At 35.6% G+C, this 18,294-nt stretch overlaps 1 protein-coding gene and 1 long non-coding RNA gene across 23 annotated transcripts in view; one reads left to right on the top strand and one right to left on the bottom strand.

Annotated features, from left to right (window-relative positions):
* Window positions 1-803: 803 nt before the first annotated feature.
* On the top strand, window positions 804-17,524 carry LOC136846747 (uncharacterized). Of its 4 annotated transcripts, none has more exons than XR_010855527.1 (4): window positions 804-904; window positions 4,453-4,553; window positions 11,122-11,275; window positions 15,764-17,524. It is a non-coding gene; the product is annotated as an uncharacterized lncRNA (long non-coding RNA). The 4 variants fall into 4 exon arrangements; XR_010855524.1 differs by lacking the exon at window positions 804-904 and adding an exon at window positions 1,844-2,347; XR_010855525.1 differs by lacking the exon at window positions 804-904 and adding an exon at window positions 2,567-2,638.
* Window positions 8,404-18,294, bottom strand: part of LOC136846746 (chloride channel protein 2-like) — a 169,825-nt gene continuing 159,934 nt past the window's right edge. For 16 of the 19 annotated variants that reach the window (XM_067117933.1, XM_067117935.1, XM_067117929.1 and 13 more), the window contains 2 exons: window positions 15,136-15,249; window positions 10,352-10,606 (listed from right to left, as the gene is read on the bottom strand). In XM_067117933.1, the coding sequence (XP_066974034.1) occupies window positions 10,472-10,606; window positions 15,136-15,249 (249 nt within the window). In that variant the 3' untranslated portion in view covers window positions 10,352-10,471. Of the gene's footprint in view, window positions 10,607-15,135; window positions 15,250-18,294 lie in introns of all 19 variants that reach the window. The other 3 variants (XM_067117937.1, XM_067117939.1, XM_067117936.1) reach the window with 2 other exon arrangements.

Genomic DNA, 18,294 nt, shown 5'->3' with positions numbered 1-18,294 from the left:
GCCTCATCGACAAGGTGCAGCAGCTGTCTGCTGGGGAACTGTATAATCTTAAACCCAATAAAAAAAATTTAGTTCCTTATTTTTCAGTGATTTGGTGTAATTGTTAAGCTACAAGCTGGTGGGGATTCTGGTTTTAGGCAGCTAGGCTATGTCATGCGTTCTCACTTTTCCCCCTCTCGGGGGGTTTAGTGCTGTTAATTTACTTCATGTGGAACACTAAGGCATTAAGATTCTTGGCAGCATCCCTTTGATCCCCACCAGCAACCACTTTCATTCCTTTTATTAAATCTCTGTTAATATTCTCTTTCTTCCATCTTCCTTTCCACCTTCTCTTGACAATTCCCGGTAGGAGGGTAATTCCATCAGTGCACTGTAGGCATTACTTTAAGCAGAGAGGCGTCCCTTCGGCCCCTAGCTGCAACCCCTTTCATTCCTTTTCCTCTACATCTGTTCATATTCTCCTTTTATTTCATCTTACTTTCCAACCTCCCCTAATAATTTGCTTCTTTATTATTTTTAAGTGAATTGCCACAGCAGCTAGTCTTTGTAGCGCCACCTCCTTATCAGTCAGCAGAGTTTCCATCGCTGCCACATGATATTACCACGACGAAGGCTAGGCGAGCTCTGAGAGCGATGACCTCCTGGAGTTGATGGTCCGACTGACAGTTCTACTCATTACATGTGGTCGCTCAACCGTCGAACGGTCGTGGGTGAACTGACAGGTAAACCTGATCGTGAATACCCGGCCTTAGAGAGTCGGTTCACCGAAGACTCGTACGCTGTGGCTAAGTCTAGCGTTACTTCTTTATCGAGATTTATCTGAGAAATCCTGAAAATTTGTAAAGCACCAAGCATGTCAGAGGAACGAGTGGTCAGGGAAGGTAACCTGGAATTCTGTTTCAAAGTAAAGTAAGTAAAAGTTATTTACTTAAGTTTACTAACTTCAGTGAAACTTGCTTATGCTCAAAAGTGATCGTAGTTATTCTTAATGTAAAAGAATAATTTTGGCATTATAGTTTTTCTGTGCTTAGATCACGCTGCGTTTTGCGAAACGCCGCTATTGATAGATTGCTGTTAGTTTTGCCTTTAAAATAGTGTGTTTCTTTGGCCACGAGGCCAACTTGTTAGCATGGCTGTTGCTAGTTTGTGTTAGTATCGCTGTTGTTAGAGGTAAATGTGCACAGCCAGGGCATTAGTAAAGTTTAATTTTTGTACTGAAATTGTAAAAATCTAGCTAGTATGTGTAATCCAACACCTGACTGTTTAGAACGGCATATCCCAAGCCTACAACATCCGGGCTAAGAATTAGAAATCATAGTCCACTCAATATCGTCGAAAATTTATCGACACCTACCACCGAAAACATTATGTGAGTAATGGCAATATGAACAAAGTAACAGAGTTAAAAAGTAAAAAAAAATTAGAAGAATAACCTTTGGATACACGGCTAGAATAGAATATAAAATACTACTTACAGTCTTTAAAGCACTAAAATATGGTGAACCATCATACCTGAGAAACTGCTTAAGCTTCTTTAGATCTGAAATGAATATTGTAATCAGACATGCAAGTGAAGCATATAGGCTAAAAAAAAAGAACAAATTATAAGTCAGGCAAGAGGGCATTTGTACACTGTACACCAAGACTATACAACAAAATACCGCCTGAAGTGAAGAGCATACAAGAAGAGAGCAAATTTAAAAAAGAACTAAAGACTCCTATTCTGCAGGAGCTACGATACTGAGGAGAAAACACCAAAAGACAATTATAAAATATGAGAAGCACCTTATTTTGAAAACGTGCAAGGGCCCGCCAGAGAGGGGATTATCCCCATGAACGGCTGTACATAAAACCAGAATGAACGTATACCATCCACCAGGAAGCCCATTGAACTAAACACACACACAAACGTGAAAACTTAAAATTTGAGAAGACTGTTCGACCCATTCATTCATTAAGGGGACAGACACTCAGAAAATGGTACGTCTGATGTTGAGCGGAAGTTTACGATCGTTGGAATACTTTCGCCATATTGGAATGTAGCCTCTGTTGTGTTTTTATTTTTTTTTATTGTAATCGTAAAATATTTTATATAAAAACGAAAGCACACGACTTATGAAGAAATTGCATGGTTCGAACTTTGTGATTACTTGGGTGAGGTCGAGTTACGAACTTACGAGACTACTCTTACTGTAGTCTGGGGCCTAGGAAGACAATATAATGTTAGTCTGCGTTATGACAGTGTCGTTGTCGGACGTACGCTCTTCCTTTGTGGTGAATAGGAGCTTATTCAAGATGTTCATGACCCCGAACCTTGTCATATATATCCTCTTATTACTCCCAACAGGTAAGATGCCAAAAAAAGTTTGGTTAAATTTTTACTGTAAACCGTAACAGCATTACGGAACTAAAAGTATAATTTTCCCATGTTGTACCTTAATATTAGCTTTGAACGTTTCCGAATTAATTTATTTAGCAAGTAGCCTAAAGTAGTGATAGAGATATATAGCCAGTTAGTGGAGAGTTGACAAAAGTCCCGTTCATTTTCTATGCTGACGTCATATCTTATGACAGAGGTACATCCTATATAGTGTGCTTGGGACAAGCAGTTTGAGTGATAGGACTCGACTTAATTTAGGTAATTCCTTTCTAGAATTTTGATTGGAGAAACTGTTCATTGATTTTTGTGTGTTGGTGTTTATGTAATTAGTCGCTTTTCCCATAAGTTTGTCATGTATCAGTTTATCAAATTTTTCTGAAGGCGATAATTAAGAGTCTTCCAAGATTGTTTTCCTTTTAGCAGTAGTACTGACCACATGAGACCGCCGTGGTCCTTTGCATGTATGAATGGCGAAAGAATGACTAGTATCTGCAATGTTATTAGATTAACATATATATTGACTGTTATCTGCAATGTTAGCAGTATTAACATAGATATTACAGTCTGTGAATTCGGGCTGAAGAGCGAATGCAGAGTTAGAGTTAAGGGCTACTGCAGCAGGCCTCGGCATTTCAGAGGGAACATGACCTAACCGGACGTACCTTTACCTAACCTAACTTTGGAAGCTGTGTCCTAACCTGGCCAGCCAATTTCCCCCCCCCCCCCCCACCCAGGTAAGCCATGACCCCTCACTCTGCATTCGGTAAATTTACAGTTTCGGTCAAATTCGGATATGTATTATTTTTTTTACTCGTTATCATTCATTTTTGAGATGATTCATACGAAAAACTTACTCGAATCTTGCGCAAATTAATGGTTAGGGAGACATTTGCCGATGGATATTGTTCCTTATTGTTATCCCATCAAAGTACGAGTTACAAGGTAAGACAGTAACACTCCCCCCCCCCTCTATAGCTAACACGGCAAAATTGTAACCAGTCAACACCGAAACTGTAATTTTACCCAAAAAATACCACGTGACCTAGGGGTGTTGACTGGTTACAATTTTGCCGTGTTAGCTATGGAGGGGTGGGGGTGGGTGGGTATTGTTTTGCCTTGTAACTCGTACTTTGATGGGATAACAATAAGGAACAATATTCATCGGCAAATATCTCCCTAACCATTAATTTGCGCAAGATTCGAGTAAGTTTTTCATATGAATCATCTCAAAAATGAATGATAACAAGTAAAAAAATAATACATATCCGAATTTGACCGAAACTGTAATAATACCCTGCATTCTACCTCAGGTTGATACATTATTTCCCTGGGGCAATATTGATTCAGGATCCAGTCAACTATGAAATTATTGCAATGGAAAACATGCTATAGGTTTTTGGACTTTTTTTTTTTATTGATATGTAAATTGGGAATTGGCCATTGACGTAAAATGAACAAGGTTGTTAGTACTGTAGTATTTATTTGTGGACTTACAATCCAAAGGTGATTGACAACTTGTCAGTATCTATGGTACCCTAGGAGTTAAAGGCCCCCCCCCCCAATGAATTCCCACCACAATTTCTTTATCTGTATTAATTTCTTCAGGGCATCGTGGCATTGCTCTTCTGCCACTAACTACAGTGTTATCAGCCACATTTCCCTTGGTCTGCACACCCATGGCTGCCTCTTCCACTTGGGTAGTTCCTACATCAGTTTACTTTGTGTTTTGTAAAGCCCCCCCCCCCATCTATTTCCATCTGAACATCTTACATAATGATCAGTGTTTTCTGCTCTAGTTGTGTCTTATATGAGTTTTTGTTGGTTACCATATCCTGCTGCTAAATTTTTTATTATATAATGTAATCAAGACTATTTCTAATGTTCATTTTGTAATGACAGCCTGGGCTGTGTGTTATCATTCTGCTGTGATTTGTTCACTCTGACTACCAATCCCGCTGCTTTTATCTCATTCATAATTTAGCCTATATATCTAAGTGTTTAGAGAATCGTATCCAAGTATTTAAACTTTTCCCTCCACATTCATGACATTCATTACACCCTTGCCATTCCAGCTAACATGAAGTTGAAGAGGAGGGATGTGGCCTTGAATCCTGGTGCTTGGACTGGTCATCTATAAACAATATATCTGTGGGAAGTGGCAATGACTTAAATGGTAGGTATTTTTTTTTTCGTTCAAAGTTGCGTAGATCCAACACTTTTTATGGTAGCCTGCTCAGTAAGGCTTCATTTTGCAGCTGAATGATTGCTCTGTACAATGAAATAGAAAAGCTCCCCAAAAAATTTATGTAGGCCTAGTGAAATAATGAGTTGAAATAACATGATACAAGAAAACTTTGCACACAGAATGGGGGCTAACACAGTGTCATATGAGTCTGGGCATGTTACAGTAAGAATTTTCACTTTCATATTTCACCAGGTTGGTGCAACTTGTTTTTGTAAGGTGGAACGAAGTTAACTGGTCTGGTTAAACTTATTGATAATGAAGGGTTTCTATTGAAAAATGTATTTTGTTTAAAAACACTACTTTTATAGATCATCATCATCCTACCGCTATTCTTGTAGTAAGGAGGGTCGAGTGCATTGATGGGTCCTCTCCAGCTGTTTCCCATAGGGGGCTAGTGCCGTCAGTGCACCTTGTGCAGTGTATTGTAGGTATTCCTTAAGGATCTTTGCAGCATCCCTTTGGCCCCTAACTGCAACCCCTTTGATTCCTATTACTGTACCTTTGTTCATAATCTTTTTCTTTCTTCTCACTATCCACCCTCTCCTAACAATTGATGCATAATATAACTGCGAGGTTTTCCTTATGTTAATAGTTCCTTGTTGGGCGAGTGGGTTCCGTTCTCAGCTAGCACTCTGCTTGCCGCGAGTTCGAATCTCCGACCGACCAATGAAGAATAAGAGAAATTTATTTCTCGCTACAATGTGGTTCGGATTCCACAATAAACTGTAGGTCCCGTTGCTAGGTAACCAATTGGTTCTTAGCCACGTAAAATAAATCTAATCCTTCGGGCCAGCCTAGGAGAGCTGTCAATCAGCTCAGTGGTCTGGTTAAACTAAGGTATGCTTTTTACACCTTTCAAACCTTTTTATTGTCAATTTCAGTTTCAGTGCTGAATGACCTCTTAGGTCCCAACACTTGGCCTTTGGCCTAAATTCTGTGTTCTATTCTATCCCCAGCTACTGTATTCCCATTGAAAGCATCTAACGCAACTGAACCCTCTTTCTCCAAATTCTCCTTCACTTTACTTCACTTTACCACTCCATCTAATCCTTTGCTTCCCTCCTGAATCTCTGCCACAAACAAGTTCCACCAAAGCCCTGAATTCACATAAACAGTATCTTCCCCTACTAGTAATGCCAGTATTATAAACCTATCATTAACTCATTTTACTTCTACCACTTTTTCTCTCCACTCACATATGACTTTATATTTGCTCCTTCCTATCTGTGAAGCACAATAATAAATCTTGAACCCATTACCTACCTCCCTGGTTCTTTTCCATTCTACCTAGTCTCTTGTACATGTAGAACGTTGATCACCCACCTTCTCCAACCCCATTTGTGAACCTTGTGTTATCCCGTGTTCATTTACCACACCAGAAGGGAAATCTTGATGTACGCCACTTGTGGGGAATGCTTTAACTCTATTCTCATTCTCTAACACGTCTGGATTGGTGTGAAGTTTTTACAACCATGTTTCCCTGGGAATGTCAACAATGGTTATTGTTGAAGGGCCTAGCCTTTGACTGAAAAGACTATCTGCAAAGCAGCAGTTGTCCTTTCAGTCACCTTTTACACTTTCACCACAGGGGTAACTATATTTACAGATGGTCTTTTTTTCATTCGCAGATGGACCCCATTAACTTTGTTCCTTAAGATTATTTATTTATGGAGGAGTCCGATTTTCTAATAGCTTTTTTTTTTTCATGGCTTGTATTTCTAAGCTGTTTGCCAGGTTATCCTTTATGGTTGATATGGCTTCAAATGGATTCAAGTCCATGGCCTTTGGTATTTATTGTCTGGTTAAACAAATCATTTATAACTAACTGATACGTTGGTTTGGGTATTTTGTTTAGTGTTTAACTTTCAGTTTAGTCTCTTGAGTTAGAGGTATTTGGTATGTCAGGCCTTTTACTTTTGAGTGGAGAGTTATTTGGTATGTGAGCCCTTCCACAGATTGGAAGTCCTTTTAATCCTAATTTTTAGCTTAGCTTCTCATGCCAACTAACTTGTTCTGCTGAGAAATTTTTTTGTATTATGAATGTAAAACTTACTTGACTGCATAGGGTACAGGATCATTTAAATGCTTTTGGTGTGTTGCAATTCAATGCCCTGAATGATGTTCTCACCATTGTAAAAATATACATACATTCAATCTTAATTGCCAATTTTGTCAAAGTGTAGTACTTGAATTTTCAAGTCCAGTGAATGATTGATATGGAGCCTTTGGGCACAAGGACTCAGAGTGCATTGTTTGGTAGTTGTTCTTCCTGTAGCTGATGAAGTTACAGCTTGTTTGAGGTAGCTGGACCACTAATTTCCTTGATGTTTAGGAAAGTTTCTGACTTTTGTTGTTGTTACTTTAAGACATTTCTTCAATGGGAGTTTCTTCAAAGCTTATTTCAAGCTTTGCAGAGGCTATTCTTTTGACTTCAGAAATATTTTGACCAATTGTCAAAACTAATAAGATTTTCAAATTGAGTTAGGGCAGGATTTACGTAGTCCTGTTTCTTCATACCTTTTGTTTTTTGTATAAGAGCTGTCAGTCTGCTTACTACAAGGAGTTGTCTTGTCACCATCTTCTGGACAGTTCTAGTTTGTCAACTTGTTTGAGTTAGTATCCATGATATGAAGAAAATGAGTCATCCAGGATGGGTTACTTTCCCTCCAGAGGGGTCGTACCATGAGAGGAACAGTACTATTTTCCTATAAATTGCTGCCCTAGTAGATCATATAGACATGTTTGCTTAATGGGTAAAGAGGACTGTCATCCAGTTTTACCCTTCCATCAAAAACAGCATGCAGTGTTGTTAAAGAAATGGCATTGCAAGAACTAAAAAAAAAAGTCAACAGCAGTCCCATCCTTATGTGAGCACTTTGAACTGTTTTGAATGCATGGTTATGCTTGGCAGGGTAGAGAAACTACACCACTGCCTTCGCCCAGTTCTTCCATGCACCGTGCAATATGCTTTCCCACTCCACCAGTGTACTAAGCCATGTTCTTGAAATTATTATACCCAACCACTTGACGGTAGCTCATTTACCATCCAGTGACTTTGTGAAAAATGTTTACCAATTTCATTTAAATTCTTTTGTGAAAATCGTCTGAACCTAATTTCAGTGTGTAAGTTTTAAATGATTTAGTAACCCCAAGAGAGGAAAATATCACAGTACATTCATATTTTATTTTTCCATATATAAAGAATTTGAAATAAACATTTTGTACAAAAAAAATGTACATAAAGGAACATAAGAATTTTTCTCTTCTGTGTGTGCTTTGTTAATTTTCATAATCATCTATTTCACTATTCTTCAGTTCTAAAATTATACCCAGATATTTTTTCTCTGAAACAGATAACAAAACTCCTATTACAAATTCAGTATTATGCAATAAAAGACTTATTACTGAAAATCAGAAACATTGTAAATTAAGAACCAGTAATACTCATTTTTTTTTTTTTTACTAAATCAGCTTGTCATTAAACCACAGCCTGTACAAGTAATGTGATTATATCAAAACTAAAGAAATTTAAGTACAATGAAACACACCACTATGTAATAGTGCTCTCTGTACAATAATTATTGTTATATTGAATATAAAATTGTAGAAAATCAATGGATAATTAATAAAAGTTTCAAAAGTATTTTTTAAGGTCACCCTCTACAGCAAACAGCTACATTTGCATTGACTGTGGTAGATAACTTTGCTTGAAATTAAGAACTGTAGATTTCATGTACACTTACAAACAAACCATTTAAAGTAAATAAGAATGTCTGCAACAAGTTTTAAAACTTTATTCAAAACAATTACTTTTTACTTATTTACCAGACACCTGAGTTTGAAAACTTTACAAACATATTAAAATAAATAATTTACCGTGGCAACTGATATGCAACTCACATAAATAAGCATTTAGCACAGTCATGTCCATTAAAATCACTACATGAATTTTAGTCACCTACAGAGAGAAACTGTCAAATACTCATATGAAATAATGCAGTAAACAAGAAAAATTTCAATATCATAATGCAATATTTATAAAACATTATTCGGTTAATATATGGATAAGTAGTAGATACTATATGCCTTACATAATTCAAGTTTCACTATCTGAATATATATTTTTATTTGTGCCCTATATGACACTTCATTTATTTTCCATGAGCTTCAACTCCTTATTGCTTATTTCTAATTTTAATTGCAACAGTGCTACATACTTATCTATCTCCCTTTTGCTGACATTTAGTCATGATTGTCTAAACCAACCCCATTTTATAAAATGTACCTAGATTTCGGCTGAACCTAATCACTTCTGTATTTCAAGGTTATTTCTGTAACCTTTCTTCACCTGGGGAAGAAGGGAAGAATGACCGTTTATAACCTAATTTAATTTAACTTTCAGTTTACATGTACTTACGTTTTGGACCACAGATGAAAGCACCAATTATCAACAAGAACTTATAAAAGTTTTAAATAAAATCTTAAAAGTTTTAAATTAAATGATTTTATAATACATATACATTATATATATATATAGTATATATACTGTGTATGTGTATATACGAATACGTATGCATAATCATTCGTATCTTGTTTTAGAAAAATACAAAAACAAACGAAACGTTTTGTCTTGAGCCCTATATATATATATATATATAACTAAATCTTTGCTTGATGACTTATAAGTTTTACTGGAATTAAAATCTTTAAAACTCTTACTTTTGGTTTACAATGAACTGATTACTCTTGTAACATTATTTTAAAATGAGCAGTACAGTAATAAACATTCAGAAGTCCTCCATCCATGGATTATTTAAAAACGTATCTTTCTGGTTATCCTGTTAGCATAGTCACTTGACTGCTTGCCTTTGCGAGTTAACAAAACTAGTGTTCACATCTCAATAATCTTGCACACTACGATATGGAATGATAGTTGTACCCATTATCTATTTTCAAAGCCGTGATTAAGAAAGCTATTTTAATGTATATATGTATAATTGATTCAAGTATTCACATCATCATAAACCACTGTAAAAGAAAACACACGGATGTATACTTTCCAATAAAATAGTGGCTAAAAATGAAAACCCTCTTTACACAATAGTACTGTTAGTAGCTATTTTAGGCCTATATACAGTATTCTCATATTGCACCATGCAAAGTTACAACAGGACTCATTGAGAGAAAATTGTAAATCAGAATTTGAGCCTCACAGGTACAAGAATATAAACCTAAATTCAACATTTTATCAAATTCTTTATTGCTACCTGTTACGTTAAGTTTCTGTAAATAGTGGAGACTGATATTTACAGCAAAAATTTTAATGTTTTGGGCAACTAATTACATTTTTAAGAAAGTCGTTAATTTTAATGGCATTACCATATTACTGAAATTATAAGATAATATATATATCCACTGATATAAAATAGGTACGTACATCAACGGAGAAATTAGTGTGCTTAACCTGTCTTTGAACTAGAAGTAATGGGCAAACAGACAAACAAATTGATCGAAATGCAATATGCTAAATGGTCGGCTGAAGTATAAACATTCCATCACAACAGATCACCCATTTTTCAAGGCAACCGTATGCTGATATCACATGTCAGGTTCAAAGCTAGTGTCACCAAGGCAATGAACATCACAATGCTAACTCTCAAACTTTACGAAAGTAGATTACACAAATTCAACATATCTCCTTCAGAGATGACAATGATATTTTCTCATTTTGGTTCACTATTTAAATATGTATGAATGTATATTATATATATATAATGTGTGTGTGTGTGTGTTTCTGCTCTTAATCACTCCGCAAACATTCACTCCAATCACACGCGTAATTTGTTTCAATCTTTCTCCTCGTTATTTACAGTTGCACTATTTAAAGGTTCACTAGCTTCTTCTGGTGGCACACTGGATGGGGGTGCTGCCTCAGGTTTTGGGAAATCTCCGGAATTTGTCTCTTCTATAGCTTTCCGCAGCTGTTGGAAAGAAAAACAAAATTCAGGAAACTTATTGAAATAATTCAACTTTTTTTAGAAGTGCAGAAGTAATGTTTTTTAAGTCCTAAAAATTTATGTAAATATGCATGATAGTGAAACTTACATCACACACACACATACAAAAATAATGTGAAAAGCTAAAACTAAAAAATTTGATATGCAAAAGTAAAATGATCTCACAAATTTAAAAAAGAACAGCACATTTTAGGAAATTTGAATGTTGGAAATGAACCTCGAACTCTTACATTGTTTTGGCAGGCAATTTTATTGATATGTTTAACTTCTGTAAATTTTTCAGTCTTCTGTAAATCCTGTAAACTATGAACAGAAAATTTGACAAAGCTACTGAACATTTTGGCAGATCTGAATTATGCTTAATTCCAAGTGAATAATGGTACAGGTAAATATTAATGAAAGCATGGATTTTCCTGTGCAGTTCAGAAATAGACAGTGTTGTAATGCATTGACTTTTAAAATAAGCCACTTGATTTCAGATGCTGCTGCTTTACAAAGAGTTCAAGCCTTATCTAGAATACAAGATTGTGAGATAAATCTACTGGCTAAATCTCCTAAAATTACAAAATGCTGGAATGAACGCTGGTCTGATTAGGCCAACTTTTGCTGATTGCTAGCGTTAGCCTGCAAAAGGTAAGATCTGCTGTGCATTTTCTATTTTATCTTTATTTTAGATTGTGTTCTAAATAGAAAGATGAATCACATGTCTTCACTTTTTTATGTCATGTCTGTGAACTTCCACGTTCCCCGATTCTAAAAAGTTCCCCTTTTAAAAGCAAATGTATCATCTCCTTTATGCTTGGATCCACTTTGTTCCTTCTCTCATTATACTTGATTTTTATCTTATGATTTATCATGGGAAAGAAATTAAGATACCTTAAAAAATCTTCAGTGATAAAATTTGCAGTAATAGTTCTACATGAACAACACATAAAATTTACACTGTGTCAGTGAAAAGGCAGTCCACATTTGTCTCAAGAGTGATCATTCTATAAATCTAGCACAAATATTCAAGGTGTTTAGTTATAATGAACAACAGACTACTATCCTCAACACATGAAACAATTCTATAAGCCTATAGTAGGCTAATGTCATAAAGAAAGCCTATAGTAGGTCTATGTCATAAAGAATTCACACTCTTTAAAAAATAAGAACCATGCTTCTGATGAACCTTTACAAGTCAAATGCTGCACCAACTATTTCTCAAGTTAGGATTATAGTAGCTACATGTCCCTAGCATAACAATAAGATCTCGGACTTGTTTCTTGCAAAGTTATTTATAGGTAGGTGTAAATAAGAAGTAACTGCCAAAATGTCAAAATTGAAATAATGTTTTTCTTAATGTTGTGATAAAAAAAACACTCCATTATGATAGGTATACAATGGGAAAAATTTAAAGAAGAGTCAAACAAGAAAAGTCATCTCCACAACAGATATATATAATCTTCAACATCAAACATTGACACAAACATGCACAACAAGATCAACAACAGCATAGGGGAGGAAAACAACATTTAAAGGTACACTTGCCAAAGCTGGCAAGGGTGCCACCATGATTACATGTTTGGTAACATTTAACAACCAAATTTAAAATACCAGTCATACTTGTAAGATGAAGGAAATGGTAAAAGCAAACTAAGTGCCGAGGCACAGAAAGCTATGTTCAGCATTTTCTTTTTACAGGTGATTTACCATTAATAGACTCATATCTAAAGGATAAACAATATTTAACGTTGAAATTTACATTATAAGGTAACCTCTCAACTGATTACTTACCATTTAAATTACTATAAATGCGTTTTGGCGGCTACCATTTTAGGTAAGATGTATTTTGCAGATGTCTCTTAAATTGAATGATGGTGTTAATTACAAGTTATGCTATAAATGGTATGGAATTTCTGTTGGCTGTAGTATATCTTGATTGCATATGTATAGGCTAAAACTTATATAGATCTTGTTACTTATCAGAAGGCCAGACAGCCTGAAGCATCTGCTAAGCCGAGAGGCTTCTTAACCAAATAACCTTTTTATAGTATCTTGCTTTAAATTTTTAAGGTAAAAAGAAAATAATCAAAATGTTACACATTATTCCAAAGGCACAGCCTTTTAACACTTAAGTGTACAAGTTATACCTTATTCCAAACAGTCCTTTAATAATAGAGAAATCTAAATGGGAGTAGAATTCCGTGCAGTAGTGCTCAGTTTTATTGAGCTTTCACTTGCCTATACTGACTTAAAATGATTAATATGAACTACTGTCAAACAGTTTTTGTTGCATATTTAAAATATTTTTGTGACATTTGTCAGCTGTTTATTGTCCTAACAAGAATACAGTCACATTTTTTATGTGTAAGCCTTAGGCAAGATAGTTTTGTTGTTGAAGTTCGGTAACAGGTTAAGTAGTGGCAGGTGAGTAAAGAGCGGAGGGAACCACCCACTTGGTAAACAGTGTCCACTTTATCTTTGGCCAACTTGCTGTGCAGATATGTTGGATTTGCATCATGGCTGTTAGTGGAGGTTCTTTCTTAAGTATTGGTTTGAATGGTTGTTGATTTTGGATATTTTGTTGGTTGTTGTCATGGTCCTTGATAATACATCTCATGAAAGAAATGGTAAGCATATGTGTCCTGGGCCCGATAAAAGTGTATGCTAGATTTATGTCCTCTGTGACTACAGTATTGATCTTCAATCTTGGTGTACTGCTTACAGAAGTCAGTTTTGTACACTCCTTGAACTGCAGTGAGCGTGTCTTTTGGTCACAATCCTGCTGAAGTAGTGTGGGTTGAGGAAGAAGCTGAAGAAATTCCCATTCATATATAGTCTTACGCAACCCATCACCAGTCTCACCTCCCAAATTTTTTGCCAGCCCTGACCCCTGCTGCTGCCACTGGGACAGTGTTTGCCTGCTCTTTTTTTGCTTGATTTGAGGAAGGTATGCTCTCTTTGGCTAAATCCAGGGGGATAAGGAGCTTCTAAATGCATTGTGGCCTTCTCTTTGCATATCAGGAAGCCTTCCTAGAATATATTGCTTTAGCCCCAAGTTCTTTGCCATCACTTTGGCTCTTGTTTTCCCCTTCAAGACCAGATGCAGTCACGTGTGTTATCTGAGAACAGAGCTGGATAAATCTACGTTCTAGTAAAACTTGTGAATGAGAGTATACAAAGGCTCCAATTTTCCTAGGGCTCTTAAAAACCTAATTCCCTCCTGAATTCCTCACAGCAGGATAAACTATGGATCACTGCAGTTAGAAATGAACCAATAATAGTCTTCCAAAGATCAGCTGGACATCCTTCCTGTCTCCCTCTGAGGGTCCAAGCAGACATCGCTTGATGGTCAGATAAATGGAACCCATCTCCTTTGGATTTCCTTGTCTTCTGCTCCCAGAGATGTACTGCTCTTCAAGGATACCTCAAAGAAATGTTAGGACCTATGTAAAAGATTCAATAACTTACGGACCATGGTTGCAAGTACCCACAGGCCAATTTTCTGGGACTGATGGCAGTAAAATTAACGCTACAAGGTTTAAGGAGCAACTAGTCTGATAAGGTCCATATTCTTATCTTTTCACACCAAATACTTTACCTGTTAAAAACTAAAACTGAACAAGAGGGTAAAAACTCTTAATACATGTACCTGTACACATGTTTAATAACAAGTCACAGTGATAAGTAACTTATTAGAACTTCATATAACAAATGCATGGCTTTCTTTGGTATAAAATGATACACACAGATTTACAAATTTCATGATAAATTCATGATAAATGTCCTGGCTAAAGTAGCACAATAACGCAGTAAGTTGTTAATTAATGTTTCTATCTCTATTTTGTTTAGTAAACGACCTACATCAGCAAGATTATTTTATCTACGTCTTCAAAGAAATTTTACTGGAAATTTTATTTCAAGAAAAGTATTCTAGGCACTATTTTATTTCAAGAAAAGTATTCTAGTCACTATCACACAAGTGAATTATTGATCATCATTCAAGCATGCACAGATATACGGTTTATGCATATATACAGCTTTCCATTTTAATGTAAAGGCCACTATGTATTGATTAAAAATAACAGAAGTACATGCTAAATTAAAACTTCAAAATCATTATCATATTTCAGGATTGTCTTATGATCGTTTAGAAGGCAAATCTTGCTCAACACAAAATAAACAAATTGAGGGGAATTAATTTTCATAAAAGGTTTAAGCAATACAGAATTTGTCATGCACAAACTTCACATAAAACAGATATTGCAAACAAGCAAATTAATTTCAAAAGTATAGTGCAATGCTTTTTGTAACTGTAAAATATTCACCTTGAAGAGAATCTCTCCACAAAAACGTAAGTGCTTCACCATTGCACTATCTTTTGAAATTTGAAAATGAGGGCTGTATGAATATGTGATATAAATATCTTTCAGTGCATAATATGCAGGAACTTTTGCATGTCCATTACATAACAGTATGCTGTAAAACAAAATTCAAGACGTAGAAAAAACCTTTCTCCTTATTGTAGTTCTCAAAAATTTTTCCCTAAAAGTTCCCCCGACTCCCCTATCTCTCCTGGGTTTTGGGAAGTCACCTGAGTTGGTTGACTCAACTGCTGCTCTCAACTGTAAAGCAAAGTAGTGGGGTGTGCTATACAGGACTTGGGATTTCTAGGGTGTTATAGGTACTGCTCTGAGACAATAGCTCCACAACTACACAAAATGTTTGAGTTTATAGTAAGGAGCCCATGCCTATATAGAGAAACAATTTTCATACGTTAAATATAAGAAACACAAGTATGCTGTTATATACCTCCATTCAACTTACACGTTCGTCAAACTTGGTTTTTACAAAGCAAACAAAACATAGTTCTCACAGTTCTATTTGTATTGTTCAATAGTAGGTTACTAAATAGTAGTAATTTATAATAATTTTCAACTTCATAAGTGATCAAACCAGCTCTAACAGAATACCATGAAGCACGTTAAGATAGGCTGTTTCAGGAATTTCCTTCTGTTGAAACTAGATCATCTAACATGGGAACCAGTACAGGACAGTATACTGTATATCTACTGACTTTTTGGCCATGCTGGCTTTTGATAGTTGTACGTATCTTATAGCGATCTATATCTTCTGCAGGTAAGCTTCTTGAAGATGAAGAAGTATGACATCTGACAGCTTGCCCTTTCTTCAGGACAGTCTTCAAAGTCAAACTCATCACGGAAGCACTAATAATTACACATTTCTGAGGAAATCCTGGGACAATATATTTCTTCACGTCTTAATTTTATTGTGTAGTGTAATTCACCACTCCTAAAGTTGGGATAAAATGGGCTGTACAAGCATATTTTTTAGGTCAACATACATTTCTGTGTCACTGTCTTCCCATCTCTTGGTTGTTCTTGGCAGACTACCAGAGCAAATATATTTTCTAGATCTACACTCAGTATAGTAGCTATAACATTTAAATTCTCTGAGGTATGTGCTTATTTTAGTAGTCTTGCCTGAGCTCATGTTTAAGTAATAATTTTCTGAGAATGATGATCAGATGCTGTGGAAATAGGTTTATCACTGATTTGGTGTGGAATATCAAAGTTCTTGCTTTGTTTACTACATGATTTTGATGGTACAGGCAGTCCCAGGTTAAAAGCGGGGTCGGTAAATGGCGATCCGGTTTTATGGTGCTCGTCTAGCGACGAAAATCGGCAATTTTCGGCGCCGTAAATCGCTGATTTCCACTTATCGGTACTTTTCGGCACTGATAAGCCCAAAAATCTGCTTTTTTCGGCGCCGATAAGCCTGAAAAGTGCTGGAAATCGTCGATTTTCGGTTATCATCACATCCCCAGAATGGAACCCCCGCCAGTAACCGAGGACTGCCTGTACATACTTTTCAATGTGTTTGCAATGGGTTTGCCGTACTTGAGTAATGCTCCATGTGCTTCTATACTTGTGACTATCTTATGTGAACTGATAAAATTATAAGGCACTGACACTATATTAGACACTTGAGTTTCATAAAGCAATAATGAACAAATGGATCTTACATATGATATACAACTGCTTTGAGGTTCTAAATTATCCACTCTAGTGTCAAGGCTTGGCATTCAGTTAAATGAAGTGTATCATCAAATGGCTTGGGTAATTCATAAGAATAAAAGCCTTTGCTTTTACTTGGGCAAGTTATGCCAACAATAACAAAATAGGTCTGTCACAATAACCTTAAAAATGTTCTTTAATACATGGTGCCAAAATGTACAGTATGTATAATGTCTTTCCTGGAAGACAGCTGCTTACAGTAACAACAAATTTAAAATAGCGTACCATTTTCAGTAGTAAGTGATTGTTCAGATACTACAACACTTATGAAGAAACTTTCAAATGCTATGATTTAACAGCATACCTTGTTTCAAAATACAACTTGACAATCAGTATTGCATTTAGTATTACTTTGAATAATGTTATTTCTACTTTGCATGTATTACAGTACAGTACTTAGAATGTTATTTCTACTTTGCTTATACAAAAATCAAAGCATAATTGATGTTTGAGATGAAACCATAGCAAACAAGAAAATGTTAATGTAATTAGAGCCAAAAATTAATGAAAACTTACTCTAGACCAGAAGTGAGTGTTTATTAACTATACTTGGAAATGGACATTATCCCCATTAACTCTACCAAACCTACCAAGTAAGTCTCCAAACCAAAGGTTATGCTCCTTTAACGCTGCAATATAAATATCGAAAAATATCTACATACCAAAGTCTTTTTATTATTAGAAATAGCATATATTCCTGTACAGTCAACACCTATTCATTACAAATTTTGTTTTAAAGTGACTCTGACCTACTATGTAAAATAGTAGATTCATTTGTTTTCCATATAATAAAAGAGAAAATAGATATGGTTTTATCTGTTTACCAATAACAGGTTATTTTTCTACATAACAAAACATAAGGTAGGTGCTGTTAGTTCCACCTGAAGAAATACTATTTTTGTAAACTCAAACTCTGGCTGCTATGCCACATAAATGTTGGTGCCATAAAATACACAGGGCTGCATAAGTGATCAGAAACTTGGAGAACTAAGTTATTGTTCATCAAATGTTGCTTCCACTAAAAGGAAATTATGTAAACCCAGATTACAAATTTTTGAAGTAACTGGGACAAATTGGAGAACGATAACTAGCCAAATAAAATAAGTTGTCTGACAAAAGTATTTTTGGTTTGGAAAAACCTCAAACATATAAATACACTGTACTAGATCAGTTGAAACCAAATGAAATTAACAAATATGTAAAAATTGTCAGTATCTAATGATAATAAGTTCTAAAAAACAGTAAGAAAATATATAAAAATGGATAACTTATATAGAAACAGTACACAGTTATGCTTAGACTTAGCATTACACAGTAAAAATCTACATTGCAAGTTAATTTAAACCTTATGGCCAAGTAATCCAAAAGCCAGGCATGTTCATAAGGTGGAGTTTATATGGAAGCTAAAACCTAACCAGTGTCCCTAAAGAGGTCCTCTTAACTGTCAACATGGCTGTGGGACTTGGTATATTGCTGTGGTGAGCGCTCAGATACAAACACGTTTTACTGGTAGTTGAGGCACTAAACATCCCTGTCTTTCAAGTTTGTTTTACTTCAGTAACTGCCACCATT

Source organism: Macrobrachium rosenbergii, chromosome 15, assembly GCF_040412425.1.
Source record: "Macrobrachium rosenbergii isolate ZJJX-2024 chromosome 15, ASM4041242v1, whole genome shotgun sequence".
NCBI lineage: Eukaryota > Metazoa > Arthropoda > Malacostraca > Decapoda > Palaemonidae > Macrobrachium > Macrobrachium rosenbergii.
This window is presented reverse-complemented; position numbering and strand designations above follow the sequence as displayed.